Below are 17,719 nucleotides of genomic sequence, written 5' to 3'. Positions count from 1 at the left end.
TTAACTTTTCAAGACTTTCACAATGTTGCCCCAGCCTATATTTCAAGCCTCATTACTCCTGCTCACAGTCTGTGATGCAGCAAAACTGGCCTTCCTTACACAATGCTACATCTCCCATCTCCTATCGCCATGCATTTGGTCTGGCCAACTATTGCACCACCTAGATGCCCCAAGACCTATAGCTACCACTATGTTTGTTATTGTCAAAGTATCCTCTCCTTGTGTTCTCTAAGGAGGAAAAAAAGAATATGTTCCATCCCCAACCTGATTTAAAAAAACTATAACAGTGTACTTACTTTGGGATAATCCAATTCAAAAAATGTTTCTAAATTGTTGATTAAGTTAGGATCCACACCTTTCAATGGTTTCAGAAGTGTAATGCCAGGGAGTTTGCTATATGGCTGTTTGTCTGTTGCCTTCTTGTTGAGATGTAAACGTCTGTAAAAGACAAAATATAAATATAGATATTTAATATATATTATAAAGGTTCTACGAGACAAGTGAACATTGATGATTAAACAATAAGAAATGTCAAAACTTGCCAATAAATTATTAAATTTGAGTTACAAGTAAATGTTTTAATGTTACTATTTGTGGAAGGAAAGCTAGTCATAGAAGTTAGTAGCATTTTTGCTGTTTCTGGCCACAAAAACCAGAATCTCAATGCTTCTTCCATTCCTTATATGTCCACACACACAAAATTAATAAACAAATATATGTTACAAATGTGGAAATTTTCCTATTGACCCGTATATTACATTAAATAAAACAAGTATTTATATTAAACACTATTATTAAGCTTTTTTAAAAATTATTATTAAGTAACTCTTATAAGCCACACACTATGTTAGGTCCTGAGGACGCAAAGACAAATGTGAAAGAATCCCTGCTCACATAGAGCTTGTAATCTATCCAAGGGAGACATAATGTAGATACAAAATACATACATAACAGATACAAGGTGAAGGAGGAAAGGAGGGAGCACTGCATAGAACAGTGGTTCTGTACTACTAGGTCTGCATTCCAAAAAGATCATAAAAATGGGAAAGGGACCCACATATACAAAAATATTTATCGCAGCTCTTTTTGTAGTGGCCAAGAATCGGAAATTGAGGGGATGTCCATCAAATGGGGAATTGCTGAACAAGTTATTCACTGCGATATTATTGTTCCATAAGAAATGATGAGTAGGCAGACTTCAGAAACACCTGGAAAGACTTACATGAACTGATGCTGAGTAAAGTGAGCAGAACCAGGAGAACATTGTACACAGTGACAGTAACATTGTGAGATGATCAACTTTGATAGACTTGGCTCTTCTTAGCAATACAATGACAGATTGTATGCAAAGACAATTCCAAAAGATCATGATGGAAAATGCTGTCTACATCCAAAGAAAGAACTATGGAGTCTGAATATAGATTGAAGCATACTACTTTTGCCTTCTTTTTTTCTTTCTTGTGGTTTTTCCCTTTTGTTCTGATTCTTCTTTCACAACATGACTAATGTGGAAATGTGTTTAATATGATGGTACATGCATAACTTATATCAGATTACTTGCTGTCTTGGGGAGGGGGGATGGAGAAAAAAATTTGGAACTCAAAATCTTATAAAAATGAAGGTTGAAAAAATTTTTTTAAATAAATTAATTAATTAAAAAAAAAAGAACAGTGGTTCTGAAAGAGTATGCAGTGAGTTTCACAAGCACCCTAAAAATTTGGAAGCTAAACATTACTGCAGATATAAGAAAGTTTATAAATATTTTATTTAATATAAATTTTACTTATCCATTCATAATATGGTTAGTATTGAATTCACAAAATAAACAAAACTTGCCTATTACACATAAAAACTAGCCTCAAAACATGAATTCAACAAAGTCTACTCTTATAGAAAGAAAATACTGCATGTACAAGTCTTGAATATTGTCGATTGAAACATTCAGTTTACTGAAATTCATGTCAACAAATACACATTTGAGATGCATTGATTTAGAAGGTGATGTCTGATCTGAATCATGAAGGAAACTAGGGATTCTTAGAAGAGAAGGTGAGGAAGGAGTGCATTTCAGACATGACAGCCAGTACAAAGGTCACAGAAAGTGGAGATTGGGCACTATGTATGAAAAACAATAACATCATTTTGGCTAGACCATAGGGCATATGAAGAGGAATAGTGAATAATAAGGCTGAAGTAGTAGGCCATATTGTGAAGGGCTTTAAATGCAAACAAAGGGATTTGGATTAGTAATAGGGAGTCACTAGAGTTTATTAGGTAAAGAAAGGATAGGGTCAGACCTGAACTTTGGAAAGAATTTCTTTAGCAGTTGTATGGAGAATGGATTGGAGTGGGAAAAGACATGAGGAAGGGAGAACAGTTAGAAGGCTCTTGTAATTGTCCAGGCAAGCAGTGATAAAGATTATGAACTAAAGTAGTGGATGTCTGAATTGAGAAGACAGACAAGAGATAGTATAAAATATAACTAAAAGATTTGGACATCAATTGGTTATATGAGATGGCAGTTGTTGATATCAATAAAGTTGAGGATCTGGGTGACTAAGTTCAATTTTACAGCCATTTCAAAATTAATGTATTATCTTAAACTCAAGTTCATTGATGTATATAATGCTGTGTACAAAACAGACATTCAAATACTTGTGAAATGTTAATAAATAAAACAATCTGCTTCAAATTTGTTTGTTATATCCAAAAGGTTCATGTCAGTCACTTGTAAAAAGTATCCAATAGACACCCCTATACCCAATCTCAAATCTTAGCCTAAGTGCATTTCTAACCTTTACATTTTTAAGGTAAGGACTATAGTCTATATTACTGAAAGTCATTTGACTATGCCTCCCAGTCAAGTCAACCTGAGTTGTACACATGTTCTATTCACTTTTATTTAACTTTCTATCAGGAAACAAAAATCTGACATCACAATGGAGACAATCATAGGAAAATCAGAGATTCAAGTACCTGGTGAATATTCCAACTGATGTCTAGTAGTTACGTTTTTTTTTCTCCTTCTTAAAATCCTTCTTTACTTGTTTTAAATGAAAAGGGGGTAAATAAAATCTTCTGTTGTTTGTATTCCCTAATAAACTATACTGGTTATTGGCAACAGGTAACTGGAAGAATACTCTTATTAAATGGGAGATAAGGAAGTTAATGGATAGAATGTTAAGCAACTGAGAAGTGTGTGGTTTGTTCCCAACTAAAGACAGAGACAGAAGTTAATATACCTGTTCTTCTGAGTTGTAGAGGCCGATTGAAAATAAAGGGATGAGCTTATGGAGATTCTTAAGTATTGTTCAATAACAGGATTAAGAAGCTGAGAAAGAATGACAGAAATGAATTATAGGACCAAAACTGTTTATAAATTAAGCACCCCATTTCCTGAGTATTATTCTCAAAGTTCACATCACTTTTTGAAACTGAAGACTATTAGCAACTAAAATGATAGCTTCAACTATATCCCACATTTTGCCTTTAGTACTAATTAAAAGGAGTTATAGAGACTTCAAAGGTCACAAAGACCCAACCCTATTTTTAAAAGTAAGCCTCTTACCTTTTTGAATGTGAGTAACTTTTACAATATATCATGGCATGAGGCACTAAATTATATTTGATACAAATGTTTTACTGACTTTAAACTTACTTTTTATAATTCTCTCACCTATTCTGAGAAATAAGTCAGAGAAATATTAGAAAGTGAAGGAAAATTTTAAAAGATATACTAGTGAGAAAAGAAGACCAAAAAATGTCAATTTGCAAGACCAGAGGAAAGGGTCTATCCAATTTAGTCTTTGAGCCTTTCTACCTCATCACTGGTAGAATAAAATTGTTAGCTTGCTTTTATTGATTTCCCAAGAAATGTATTAAAAGTACAATATATTAATAGAGAGAAAAAGCTTAGTGTAGCTTTCTTTAGACCAAAATAAAGTTTTCCCTTATACTACCTGATCAATGACTGGTGTTATCACAAGTTGTGGAGGTTTGGTTAAATTAAAATTCTATTCACTCAAGCTACTTCAATAAGTACAAATATTTTCATCACCCAAGGCAATTTCTTCATTGGCAAAATGGTAGACTGTACTTCATCTCTAAGATTCCTTTCAGCCACAAAATTCTATCATTCTGTGTTTTACTATCATTTACAATACATCTCCCTTGCTATTACTCTAAATTATTCCTTAAGAACATCATGGCTAGTTAATTATCTCTAGTTTCATTAAATAACTGGTGATGTAGTAAATCAAATTTGGGGATTACTTTTTTGTTTTTATGTTGATGTTGTCAAGTTTGTTGGAGGTATGAAGGCTTCCTCCTCTCACCCCATCCTTTCTGGTGTCAAAAGAGTTGAGTCAAAGAGAGGCTGTGAGTACAACATAACAAATAGAGGGTATCTTTTGTGATTTTTGGACTCATTTTCCAGGATCTCAGATTAATAGGGAAGAGGGTATCAAAAGTTTTTTTTAAATCAAATATATCCTAAAAGCATAAATTATCTGGGAGTTCTGGTGGAGATAGAGAAACCATTAGAAGAAGTAGGGGACCTATACCCAGGGAACTAAAAAGAGAAGGAGACCTGTAGGGAAAGGAGCAGGCAAAATAAAATCTGTGCTAAGGCAGAATGGATTCTAGGTTATCCTGTTTCGCCCATCAAAAAAAAAAAAAATCTCCCTGTGACCTTGTCAATGCCTAGAATTAATTCCTTTAGAAACAAAAAAGTTTTTTTTATACAAGAATATTCCACACAAAATTTCCCTGACCACCATCATGATCTTAATAATAAACAATACCCAAATAACCTTGTTCTATCAATTCCAGATCAATTTGGCTTAGGCCTGGTACCCAAAGAGTTCCTTTTCTTCACCTATATGGTAAATACTTTATATTAACAGTTCACTTTAAAAGAGCTATCTACCTCCTTTATCAACATCATCCTCATTCACACTAAAGATTATTGTGCTTAGCTGACTGAGGAACAAAAAGGAAAAAGAGAATGGGGGGGGCGGGGAGAATTTGAGGGTTTTTAATTGGTAAAATTTCCCAAACTTCAAAATCACTATCCTATTAGTTCTGAAAGGTTATTTCTTATTCAAAAGGAGTAGAGTATTACACAATAGAGTAAGCACTGTATTTAAAGAAAGAAAAGAAATTCTGGAATCTCGATACAAGCATGGAGGAGAATGGCATTTTGGTGAGTATTTCTTTTTTTTTTATTTTTTTTATTAATTTATTTTGATTGATCAACAATCACTTCCATAAGCTTCTTAGTTTTAAATTTTTCTCCCCCTCCCTCTGGAGGACGACATGCAATCTGATATAGGCTCTACATATACCTTCCTATTAAACATATTTTCACATTAGTCATGTTGTAAGGAAGAATTAGAACCAAAACGGGGAAAGTACAAGAAAGAGGAAACAAAACAGAAGGAAAAAAATAGCAAATAGTATGCTTCAATCTGCAGTCAAACTCCATAGTTATTTCTTTGGATGTGGATAGCAATTTTCATCATGAGACCTTTGGAGATGTCTTAGATCCTTGCATTGCTGAGAAGGGCTAAGTCTATCAAAGTTAGTCATCGCATGACATGACTGTTACTGTGTACAACGTTTTCCTGGTTCTGCTTACTTCATTCAGCATTAGTCCATACAAGTCTTTCTAGGTTTTTCTGAAGTCTGCCTGCTCATCATTTCTTATAGCACAATAGTATTCCATTATATTCATATACCACAACTTGTTCAGCCATCCCCCAATTGATGGGCATTCCCTCAATTTCCAATTCGTTGCTGCTACAAAAAGAGCTGCTATAAATATTTTTGTACATGTGGGTCCTTTTCCCATTTTTATCATCTCTTTCTAGAAGTGCTATTTTTGGGTCAAAGGATATGCACATTTTTACAGCTTTTTGGTCTTAGTTCCAAATTGCTCTCCCACATGGTTAGATCATTTTACATCTCCTTGGTGAGTATTTCTACAAAATATCTAGACAGAAGAAAACTGATCATTCTAAGAACCAGATCCCAAGACTGGTATGGAGACATGAAGTTAACACTGCTATTTATCAATTTTTCTTAAAATTTGTGATTGATTATGATAAAATGTAGCTTTCAAGGTTCTCTTCCAAGAAGATCACTCGTGTATGTATCATTTAAAAAAATCAAAAAAGCTAATAATTTCATGATTTGTTTTGATGATAATTTCATCATTCAAAAAATCAGTTGCTTAAGCAAAAATGATGGTAACTTTGGAGAAAGTCACTGCTCTATCTTAAGTTTATGATAGAGAAAAGAGAGAATGTAAGCATAGTTTGACAAGCAGAGACAACAGATTTTTGAAGGGTTCAGAGAATGTTTAAGAGTGAGAGAGACCTCAAGGTTTCTGTGAAGAACTCTGGGATTGATTGTCAGACATGGGAGACACTGGCATAGGACTGCCCAGCATGGTGTGCCCACATCAAAGCAGAATTGCAGTAGCTCAAAAGAGACATGAGATGCACAAATTTAGAGACATCTCCACTCAAAATGTTCATATGGACTATTTGTGCCTGACATGTCGTAGAGTCTTCTGAGCTCATACTGGTCTGATCAGCCACAGCTGGACATACTGTACATTGACCCTGACATAGTGATGTCATTTTGGTCCTCTTTGAGAATGAAGGACAACACCCAATCAGGATTTCAACAACTAAAATTCTATAGGGAAAGCCAGCCCGGGAATAATGGGAAACAAACTATACTTAGGAAATAAATGGGGAGTTGTATAAGGAAACTAATGGAAATGCAGAAGAAATACATCAACCTAATTTTTAAAGAATATCTATAAAAAAGATGAAAATGAAGGGATTTAAAGAATGATTAAGGAAAGGTGGCAAATCCTATAAAACTACCAGTAGTAGTAAAGTGTGCTGATGCACAAGGAGGATGACAATGAATGAAAAAGGCCACAAAAGATTTATTTCCATTTTTAAAAGTTATATTTAAGAAAAAGAGAGGAAGAAAAAGACAAGTGCCGCATAGTGGATAGGATGATACAAATGAGAAAAGAATGAAGATAAGCAGAAGTCTTTATTTTTATAAAAGAGACTAGAGTCTGCAATAGTAGAAGCCAGTGAACTTAATAATTAACAAATTCTAGGCAAAACTCTAGAATTTATATTGGTGGTTATATTATTAATCTCAACAGTCAGGTCCCAAAAATACACAGTATATAATCATTGGCTCACAGATAAAAATCATAGATCTAGAGCAGAAAGAGACTTCAGAGTTTCCTCATCTGTAAAATGAGGAAATAGGTTTCTGAAGTGCTCTAAGCTATAAATCTATGACCCTATGGTCCCATGAGGAAAAAAAAAAACATAATCTAATCTAAGCCCCTCATTTTACAGAAGAAGAAAATAAGGACCAACAATTTAAGTGACTTGCCCAAGGGCACATAGATAGTAAATGGCAAAAGCTAGAATTCAAACCCAGGTCTTTTGACTCTAAATTCTACATTATTGCTGTTGTATCACACACCTAACAAATAAAAATGAAAGAAATAAACTAAGTTTTAAATATAATACTCTTTTCCCCTATATCAAATTACCCCCCTCCCCAAACCAACTAGAGCCCTATTTGCTGGCTTCATCTTAAGTATGGTTGCAAGAGTCAATTAAATGAGCAATAATGCAAATCTGCACTACAATGCACTTCAAAAAGTTCGGTCTTTAAAGAAAAAAATATCTATTTTCAAAGCTGAGACCCAAAAAAATTTAGATAGAGATATAAGATTTTTACTGCATAAATTAAAAAACATTGACTACTAGTATTAATATTTGGGAGCAAGGTTTAATAGTATTATTAATCTGTAAAAACACTACTCTGATACCTTTCATGATATGAAGATAGTAACTCTTGGGTTCTCAAAAAGCTATAGGAGAGGAAAGCAAGTATTGAGGAAAGTTGTACCATGCTGAAAAGGATATTATCCTGACATCAGATTATTTCTGCTTCTGAGGACTAATCTCACTAGATACCAAGATGTCCTTGTTCCAAGGACAATAAAAAATGGCAGAAAAGGGATAGAGGATGCTCAAAATCAGATTTTAGACCAACTATAAATATTAACTATTATATTCTAAATGTGATATTCTTATTTAATGCCTCAAGAAACTGACACAGTGCTAGAGGAACTGAATCATATTGGTGTTGACATCGCCATAAATGAAAAGAGAAGGCAAACAAGTTGTAGATAAAGAAAAGAATGTCTTAAAAAAAAAAAAGAATGTCTTACATATTCTTCTTAAGAGCAAATAAAAAATGGTGATAGACTTGGTTTTACTGTTCATACAAAGGCAACAAACATTACTTCATGGAGTACTTAATCATTTTGCCTTGTAATGCTCAAACTGAGCATAATCAAAAATATCATCAAAATTACCACAGTCTGACATTTTTTTCAAAGGTTAAGATACAGAAATTCTATAAAGTACTAAATAAAATATTCCAAATTAACTCAACAACATACACATTAATACTAGACCATCAAGATGCAAACAAGAGCATGCAAAAGGATTATGTTGGATAGTACAGTTTAGGATCAAGAAACAAAAGATGGCCAATCTTGTAGACTATATAGAAGCCTCATTCCTGTCTTGTTAAAACAAAGATCAAAATTACCACCAAAATTGAAGACTAAAAATTAAAATTAAATTAAATTAAAATTAAAAGAAATGAATTACTCAACAGGACTAATGTGAAAATATGTTTAATAGGAATGTATACGTATAGCCTATATCAGATTGTGTGCCATCTTGGGGAGGGAAGTGAAGAGAAAGAGAAACATTTAAAACTCAAAAGCTTATGGAAATGATTGTTGATAAATCAAAATAAATTAATAAAAAATTTTTAAAAAGAAATGAATTATTTAATTTCTATAATCTAATGATCCTATGTTTCTTCAGATATTAGAAAGAAGGAAAGAATCTGATTAGAAAATCATAAACATTGTTACTACCAAGAGGCCGAGGAAAATGGACCCAAGATATTGAGTAAATCCTCATGCAGAATTTACAGAAGGGCATGAATAAGAGTTGTATGGGTTGAGAAGCTGTGGTATACTGGTAAATGTCTAACATCACACTCAGAGGGAGGGGGAAATGTGCACCAGTGACATATTAAGTTTAATCTTCATTATTAACATTTTATCACTTTCTGAAGCCTAGGCCATCAACAAAATAATAAATCATGGCCTGATTTGTAATGTTTGCCAACGTCTGAAGTATAAATGCTCACATTAAAAATTTAACAATCTATTCTCCTGGTTCAAGCTATCTCCAGCAAATGCCTGTGTGAATGGAATATAGTTTTATACTATTAAAAGAAGTACCTACACATCAAGGTCATAGGTCCATTGGAGTACTAATAGCATTCGTTATCTATCATTATATTTCAGTATTATTCAATTCTGTTATTAAAGAACTTATGATGGAAATTTCCTAATGAGTCATATCACTGGCATAATGAATTTAATAAATAACATTGGAAATTAGATAAATTAATAAATGCAATAATCTGTGAAGTCAATCATTAGAGAGCTTTTAGTTGATAAACTGAATCCATCAAGGAAAATCAGACTTCTAGGTACCCAGGTCATTTGGAATACAGCCCAAATCTAGAAATATTTCAATTCAGCAAACATATTAAGCACTTACTATTTGTGCAATACTAAAGCTCTCAAAAAAGAAAAACATCAAGTCTAATGGGGGTAGGAGGAGAGGTAGGGTAGAAGAAGTATGGCATAAAGTAGAATGTGGTATTTAATAAAGAAAAGTACCATGTACTATAAAAAGTCATTGAACAAGGATTCATTAAGCACTTACTATGTGCCAGGCATAACAGTGTAAAGAACTTTAAAATGCCAGGAGTTGGTCATTTATTTAAAGATTAATCATGCAATAACAAAATTACCTGCTGAATTGATTATCACTTTTATCACTCTAGCTCTCTTCACTAGAAGCAATTTTTGCAACCTTTGCAAGCATTCAGTATGACAAGTACTGCATAAATCTCTAGCCACAGCCTCACATACAGATAGTATAGTAATCAATAGGGGTATTGTCTTCAAATTATGAAGAGCAGAAATTAGATTCATATGACCATATGACCATAAAATCCCTTAAAACACAGTGGATGTCAAAAGGCCTTTGGCATTCTGCAGCACTTAGCTGTTTCACGTTTGTCAGCCTGGTCAATCATGTCACCATCCCTCTAGGGTTTAGAATAAGAGATTTAAACATTTCAACAAATGTTTTCTTGACCATTAAGCATCTTGCTGATGCTTGATAAAAATTCAGATACTTGATTTTTGAACTGATTTTGGTATTACACTTGGCTGTGGTTGCACAAAATATAAGTCATCACTTTCTAATATGTGAATAGGATTGATTGCTATGCATTATATGCCTTGCTAGTTCCAGATTAATATAGAACCACAAGCAGTAGAAAACATAAACAGGATGAAGTGCCCTCTATCAGTCAGCAGTATAGTTCCTACTGTGAGGCTAAGGGCTTCTCATAGACTTTTAGCCTACAAATAGATATTGGAGAAAAATTTTAACTTCGAGAAAAAACTTGGGAGAAAAACAGTGATTCCCAACTCAAACCCTAGATAACAGCCAAATTCTCTACTTCAGACAGCTCTGTTATCTATAATTTGGTTTTCATGGTAGCTCAAGATATCAGGTCCAGGGGTAGGAGCCAAGTTAAAGCAAGGAGGCAGAGTCACAGAAAAAGGGAAAAAAAGTAAGTTTTGAAAGTTCATAGGTTTTCAGGACATTTGTTAGTAAATATTTTATACCCCAATAAAAATTTGCCATGAACTATTGGTTGGAAAACACAAATTCTAGCCCAATCTCTTCATTTTATTAGTGAAGAAACTAAGGAGCAGAGGTTAAATCATTGGCCCAAGGTCATAGGGCCAATTAATGGCAAAGTGGAAAGAGTCTAGATTTCAACCTTTGGATGAGTTTAAGTCACCAAGTCTAGATAAATTACACCCTAGGGTGCTAAAGAAACTTGCAACTATCACTAGTGAGGCCTTCAATTATCTCTGACAGAGATACCATAGGATTAAAGAAGGGCAGATGATTTCCCAATTTTCAAAAAATGAGTCTGGACTTTACAGGGCATAAGGCAGACTTTGATTCCTGGAAAAATTTGGGGATACAGTATTAATGGCATAGCTAACAAAATAGATAGAAAAGAAAGCAATAAGCAGAAAAAGCCAACATGGCTTTAATAAGAACAGGTCATGCCGAATTGGTAGATCAAGAGAATCACAGTAGATAGTTTACCTAGGTTTACCTAGATTTTAGCTGAGTATGTAACAAAATCTTTTATGATATGCTTGTCAAAAACAAGTAAAGATGAAGGCCAGGTGAATTCAAAACTGACTGAAAGGCCAGGCCCAAAGAATAGTCACTAAGTGTTCAACGTCAATTCGAAGGCCAACGGTGGAGTGTTTTGCCATGTGCTTTTAAACATATTTTTATCAAAGAATGGGTTAAATATAAGTTGGCATCTTTATTAAATTTGCAGATAACCAAAACTAGAAAAGGCAGGTTAAATATTAAATGATAGGCAAAAAACAGAAAGATCTTGATAGCCTGGAATATTGTCAAATCTACAAAGGAATGTAATAGGGATAAATAAATGTAAGGCCTCCCACAAGTAAAAGATGGCTAGAAAACAACTTATCTGAAAAATGGCCCAGGGATTTTAGTGGATTTAGAATCCCTAAATCCACACTCAGTATTTGTCAACAGTAAAATATAAAAATAATTAAAATGATCTTACATGACATTAAAAGATCGATAAATCGCGGTGGAGCCAAGATGGTGGAGTGAAAGCAGTGACTTGCTTGAGCTCTCCCCCAAACCCCTCCAAATATCTGTAAAAAAAAATGGCTCTAAACAAATTCTAAAGCAGCAGAACCCAAAAAAAGACAAAATGAAAGAAATTTCCAGCCCCAGACAACCTGGATGGTTGATCAGAAAGGTATATGGCGCTGGGCAGGGAGAAGAGCGCCGTTTGGCATGGGCATGCAAGCCGCAGCGACCTGGAGCAGGCCTCAGAGGGCTGAATCACAGGCAGCTGTGGTGGTTTCCAGACTTTTCAACCCATGAATGCCAAAGACAACTTGGAAGGTCGGTGGGAAAAGTCTGTGACCATGGTGAGAGAGAAGGTAGGTCTCAGTCACAAGGCCCGAGTGCGGCCCCGGGGTGGCGGCTGCCTCCTGAGCTTCCGGCCCACAGACTGATGAGGAATCAAGGGGCTGATCAGAGGGGGATTGCAGGGATCTCTTTGCCAGTGCTGAGATAGGAATCTCTTGCTTTGCTTGTGCTTGGATTTGGGTCACAGACCCCCAGCAGGGTCCTGGGGTGAGGAGAAGTGCTGGTGTGGTGGAGCAGAAACATCTTGCCCTTATCATACCACCTTGGAAGAACTGAAAATTTACAGGTCCCTAGAAGTATCTCTGAAAACAGCTGTACAAACCCCCGAAGCTTGAGATAGTACATTCTCTACATTGGAAGCAGAACTCTTACCTTAACAGAGTTTAAAACTCAAGTAATTGGCCCGGATCATAAGTAAGCAGTGCAAAAAGAGTCAGACTACATTATCTTACTTTGGTGACAAAGAAGATTAAAATAAACAACCACAAGAAGACCACAAAGTCAAAGCTCCTACATCCAAAGCCTCCAAGACAAATATGAATCAGTCCCAGGCCTTGGAAGAGCTCAAAAGGGATTTTGAGAAGCAAGTAAAAGAAATAGAGGAAAAACTGGCAAGAGAAATGAAAGTGATGCAAGAAAATCATGAAAAACAAGTCAACACCTTGCTAAAGGAGACCCAAAAAGATACTGAAGAAAATAACACCTTAAAAAATAGCCTAACCCAAATGGCAAAAGAGGTCCAAAAAGCCAATGAGAAGAATGCCCTAAAAAAGCAAAACTGGCCAAATGGAAAAGGAAGTCCAAAAGATTGCTGAAGAAAATACTTCCTTAAAAATTAGAATAGAGCAATTGGAAGCGAGGGATTTTATGAGAAATCAAGACACTGTAAAACAAATCCAAAAGAATGAAAAATTAGAAAACAAATGTGAAATATCTCATTGGAAAAACAACTGACCTGGAAAATAGATCCAGGGGAGAGAATTTAAAAATTATTGGACTATCTGAAAGCCATGATCAAAAAAAGAGCCTAGACATCATCTTTCAAGAAATGATCAAGGAAAACTGCCCTGATATTTTAGAACCAGAGGGCAAAATAGAAATTGAAAGAATCCACCAACCACCTCCTGAAAGAGATCTCCAAAGGAAAACTCCTAAGAATATTGTAGACAAATTCCAGAGTTCCCAGGTCAAAGAGAAAATAATCCAAGCAGCCAGAAAGAAACAATTCAAGTATTGTAGAAACACAATTAGGATAACATAAGATTTAGCAGTTTCTACATTAAGGGACCACAGGGTAAGAAATATAATATTCCAGAGGGCAAAAGAGATAGGATTACAACCAAGAATCACCTACCTAGCAAAATTGAGTATAATCCTTCAGGGGAAAAAATGGTCATTCAGTGAAATAGAGGACTTTCAAACATTCTTGTTGAAAAGACCAGAGCTGAATAGAAAATCTGACTTTGAAATACAAGACTCAAGTGGAACCTGAAGAGGTAAATAGGAAAGAGAAATCATAAGAGACTTAGTAAGGTTGAACTGTTTACATTCCTGCATGGAAAGATGATACTTGTAACTCATGAGACCTTTGTCAGTATTAGGTTAGTTGGAGGGAAAAAATTATATGTATGTATATATAGATAGATAGATAGAAAGATAGATATAGATAGATAGATAGAGGGCACAGGGTGAGTTGAAGATGAAGGGGTCATATCTGGAGAATAAAATTAAGAGGTGAGAGAGGATTATACTAGGAGAAGGAGAAAGGGAGAGGTAGAATGGGGTAAATTATCTCACAAAAAACAAAAAAGAAAAGGCTCTTACAGTGGAGGGGACATGGGGGAAGGTGAGAGGGAATGAGTGAATCTTATTCTCATAGCATTTGACTTAAGGAGGGAATAACATACACACTCAATTGGGTATGGAAATCTGTCTTACCCTACAGGAAGGGGACAAGAGAGTAGGGGGATGATAGAGAGGAGGGCAAATTGTGAAAGCGGGTAATCAGAAACAAATACTTCTGAGGAGGGACAAGGTCAAAAGAAAGAATAGAATAAATGGGGGGGCAGGATAGGATTAAGTTAAATACTTTTTCACAGCATGTCTACTATGGAAGTGTTTTTGCATACCTGCACATGTATAACCTATATTGAGTTGCTTGCCTTTTCAATGAGGGTGGGTAGGGAGGGAGGAAGGCAGAAAATTTGGAACCCAAAGTTTTAAAAACACATGTTTAAAAAAAATGTTTTCACATGCAACTGAGAAATAAGAAATACAGGAAATGGGGTACAGAAATCTATCCTGCCCTACAGGAAAATTGAAGGGGAAGGGGTATTAGAATGCATGCTATCTTGGGGTGGGGGGAGGGGCAAGATGGGATGAAAATTTGGAACTCAAAATCTTGTGGAAATAAATGTTGAAATCTAAAAATAAATAAATTTATTAATTAAAAAAACAAACAAAAAAAAGATTGATAAATATCTCCTCTAAGGAGGAGATAGTTCTGTTGCCCTCCACTATGGACATGCCATTATCTGGAGTGTTATGTTCAGTTCTTTGCCAAGAAAACTCCAAATAGGGTCAAGAAGAGTAGGACACTGAAAAATGACTGAACAATAGTGTAGACTTAAATTTTCAAGTCTGAAGATTCCAAGTTCTACCTAAGTTCTTATTGATAATAAGATGCAAAGCCAAAGAGATAAGCCGCAGGAAATTTTCACAAGACTGAGAAATTTTAAGAGTAGCTGATGAGCTTCAAATTGGGCAAATTCAAAGTAATGGAATTGGGAAAAATTTAATCAAACTATACTCAGAAACTAATAGGTTCTGGGGTTCATTTACAACTCATGAAAGATCTGGTTCAGTGTATAGCATTGGACTTGAAATCAGGAAGACTTAGGTTTGAATCCTGCCTCAGGCACTCAATCACTAGATGAACCTAGCCAAGTAATAAAACCTCAGTTTCCTCATTTGTAAAATGGGGATGAAAAAAGCTCTTTTCTCACAAGGTTGTTGTGAGAATCAGATGAAGATAACATATGTAAAGTATTTTGCAAATCTTAAAGTGCCATATAAATGGCTAGCTATTAATTTTAACTATCAGTTCCTGGGGACTATTCACTGAAAATAATCAGTCTATTGTACAAAGGTCAAAATACCCCAACAAAATGCTGGCTACTATCAAGCAGGGTAACTTTGCAGTTCAGCCACCAGACCTCAAGAAAAACATTACAGGAGAGAAAAGGATCAAAGAAAAGTAACTAAAATGAACAAAGGAAAGGAGGATCTTGTACATGAAAAGAAACTTCTTTATTTAAAAAAGACTCCTTAATCTAAAAAGTCAATGATAAAAGTACCTTAAGTCACTAAGTGTGGATAGAGTGAATATAGCCTTGGTCACCAAATCAGAGAATTCTGGAAATAAGGGGCAACAGTAAGGAAAAAAAAAAAAAGCTTGAAAAAGATAGCTTTATTGCATATTGGGGGGAGGAGAGGGGAGGATACTCTGCTGTTCTATGCTAGCCAATAAACCTATAAAATTCATTGGTTAAGATTATGGAATTAAACACTAATATAAGTAAGAATAATAAAATAATTTCATTGCTTTAAATAAGGTCAAGAAGCCAGGACCAGATAAATTATCTCAAATAGTATGAAGAATTTGATGGTATCTTTCAATAATTGTTGTCCATAACTTAAGGAATTGCGGAAAACAAAGATATCAAAAGATTAGATACAAGTACATGTTCTTAGTTTTCAAAAAAAAGAAAAAGGAAATAACAGCAGTACTGATATTGTAAATCTCCATCAAAACTCTGTAATGATTTATTAAACAGCTTGTAAGTGCTTAGAAAAGAAATCGGCAGGGATTAGAATGGGGTCACTAAGAATAAGTCATGCCATTTATTGTTGTTCAGTTATTTCTCAGTCGTGTCAGGGATGTTTCAGAAAAGAGTTTCCTAAATTTGATGGGATAATTAACTTGAAGGCTTTTATAATTACTTTTAAGTTCTGATTCTACGATTCATAGAGAAACCATAATTTCTTAGAAAAATTTCCTTGATGCCACTATCCAAAAAAAAAACCAAAACATTGGAATGAGCAGGCCATTAGCCTCTCTGCCTGTGTGTGTGTATAAAATAAAAACACATGCACATGTATATATGTATATATATCACAGAATCATAGATCATAGCTAAAAAGTTTCCATTTTTGTATGTAAGGAAACCAAGGCCCCAGAGAAGCTAAGCAACTTGTCTGAGGTCACACAGGTGTGGCAAAGTAAGGATACAGACCCCAAATCTCCTGCTCTTTTCCCAAGTGCTCTTTTCACCATTTCTTATGATTGAAATTCTAGGGACAGTATTCTCAAACTGTAAATGGATGTGCCATCGACTCACTTTAATAGCTTCACCAATGGCATTATTAGAATTTCTAGTAAATAAGAGCTGTTACTGTAAATAATAACAATACAGGATGATTATATCTTTAAAATGAAGCTAGAACTATGGAGAGGCACCTGGTGTAGTGGACAGAGAGATCAAAATCAGTCAGAAAGACCTCAGTCATACCTCTAAAATATAGTGACTTTGTGACCTGAGTAAGTCAATTAACATCTTAGTGCCCCCAGAAAACTCTCTTAAGACTATAAAACGCAGAGAAGGTGATGACCTGCAAGGGTAGGGAGAATTTCCTTATCTGGGGGTGCCCTATCAATTAAATTATATATTTCTCACCCCTTTCCTTACCTCTTTTAAAATGGGGTTGTCTTTATTACAACAATTTTTAAATCATGTTCCATACAATAGATGACACTCACAAATTTTAAGTGGACAAGAGACCTTGCCAAGTAAAATACTTATTTCTTGAATTGTTCATTCCAGTATTTTTAAGTCTCTCTGATTCTATGAAATGGTCATCTACTGCAAGTATTTAATAGGCCAAACAGACAGAGATATAAAATATGGATTAGGGCTGGGTCATATGGTTATAATTCCAAGTGAATCCCATGAATAGTCTCATTGCTTTGTATCCATGATACCATGTATATAAATAGAACAAAATTGTTTACCAATTTGTTCCTTCATCATACCCAGTTCATACCACTTTATGGATAGAATAATTAGTTAGGAAGTTTTTCCTCATATTGAACCCAATTTCACCTTTGCAACTTCCATGCACTGTTTTCTTACCCCAGCCCACCAAAAGAAAATTCCAATGACTCTTCCACAGGACAGCTAGCACCTCCTCCAATCTAAACATTAAGAACTCCTAAACCAAAACATTTAGAATTCCTAAAAATGATATTCACATGCATACTTTACAATCAGAGTTCTTTTAGCCCTACTCTTAAATAAATGAAAGGCACAGATTCCTGAGACATTCCACTATTGACTTTCTTCTAAACTGATATGAAATTATTAATGATTACTCTGTGGATCTGGCCATTTGACCAGTTCTGAATATACCTAACTATATTATTAGCATTTTACATAAGT

General features: G+C 34.8%; 1 protein-coding gene across 1 annotated transcript in view; it reads right to left on the bottom strand.

Moving 5' to 3' along the window:
- The window catches only part of UGCG (UDP-glucose ceramide glucosyltransferase), a 58,398-nt gene that overhangs the window by 22,793 nt on the left and 17,886 nt on the right, over positions 1 to 17,719 (bottom strand). The window contains exon 2 of the mRNA XM_027839536.1: positions 297 to 438. Coding sequence (XP_027695337.1) covers positions 297 to 438 — 142 coding nt within the window. The remainder of the gene's footprint in view (positions 1 to 296; positions 439 to 17,719) is intronic.

This window comes from Vombatus ursinus, unplaced genomic scaffold (assembly GCF_900497805.2).
Source record: "Vombatus ursinus unplaced genomic scaffold, bare-nosed wombat genome assembly UNPS02014832.1, whole genome shotgun sequence".
NCBI classification, from domain to species: Eukaryota; Metazoa; Chordata; class Mammalia; order Diprotodontia; family Vombatidae; genus Vombatus; species Vombatus ursinus.
The sequence above is the reverse complement of the archived record's forward strand: the minus strand, read 5'-3'. Positions and strand labels throughout refer to the sequence as shown.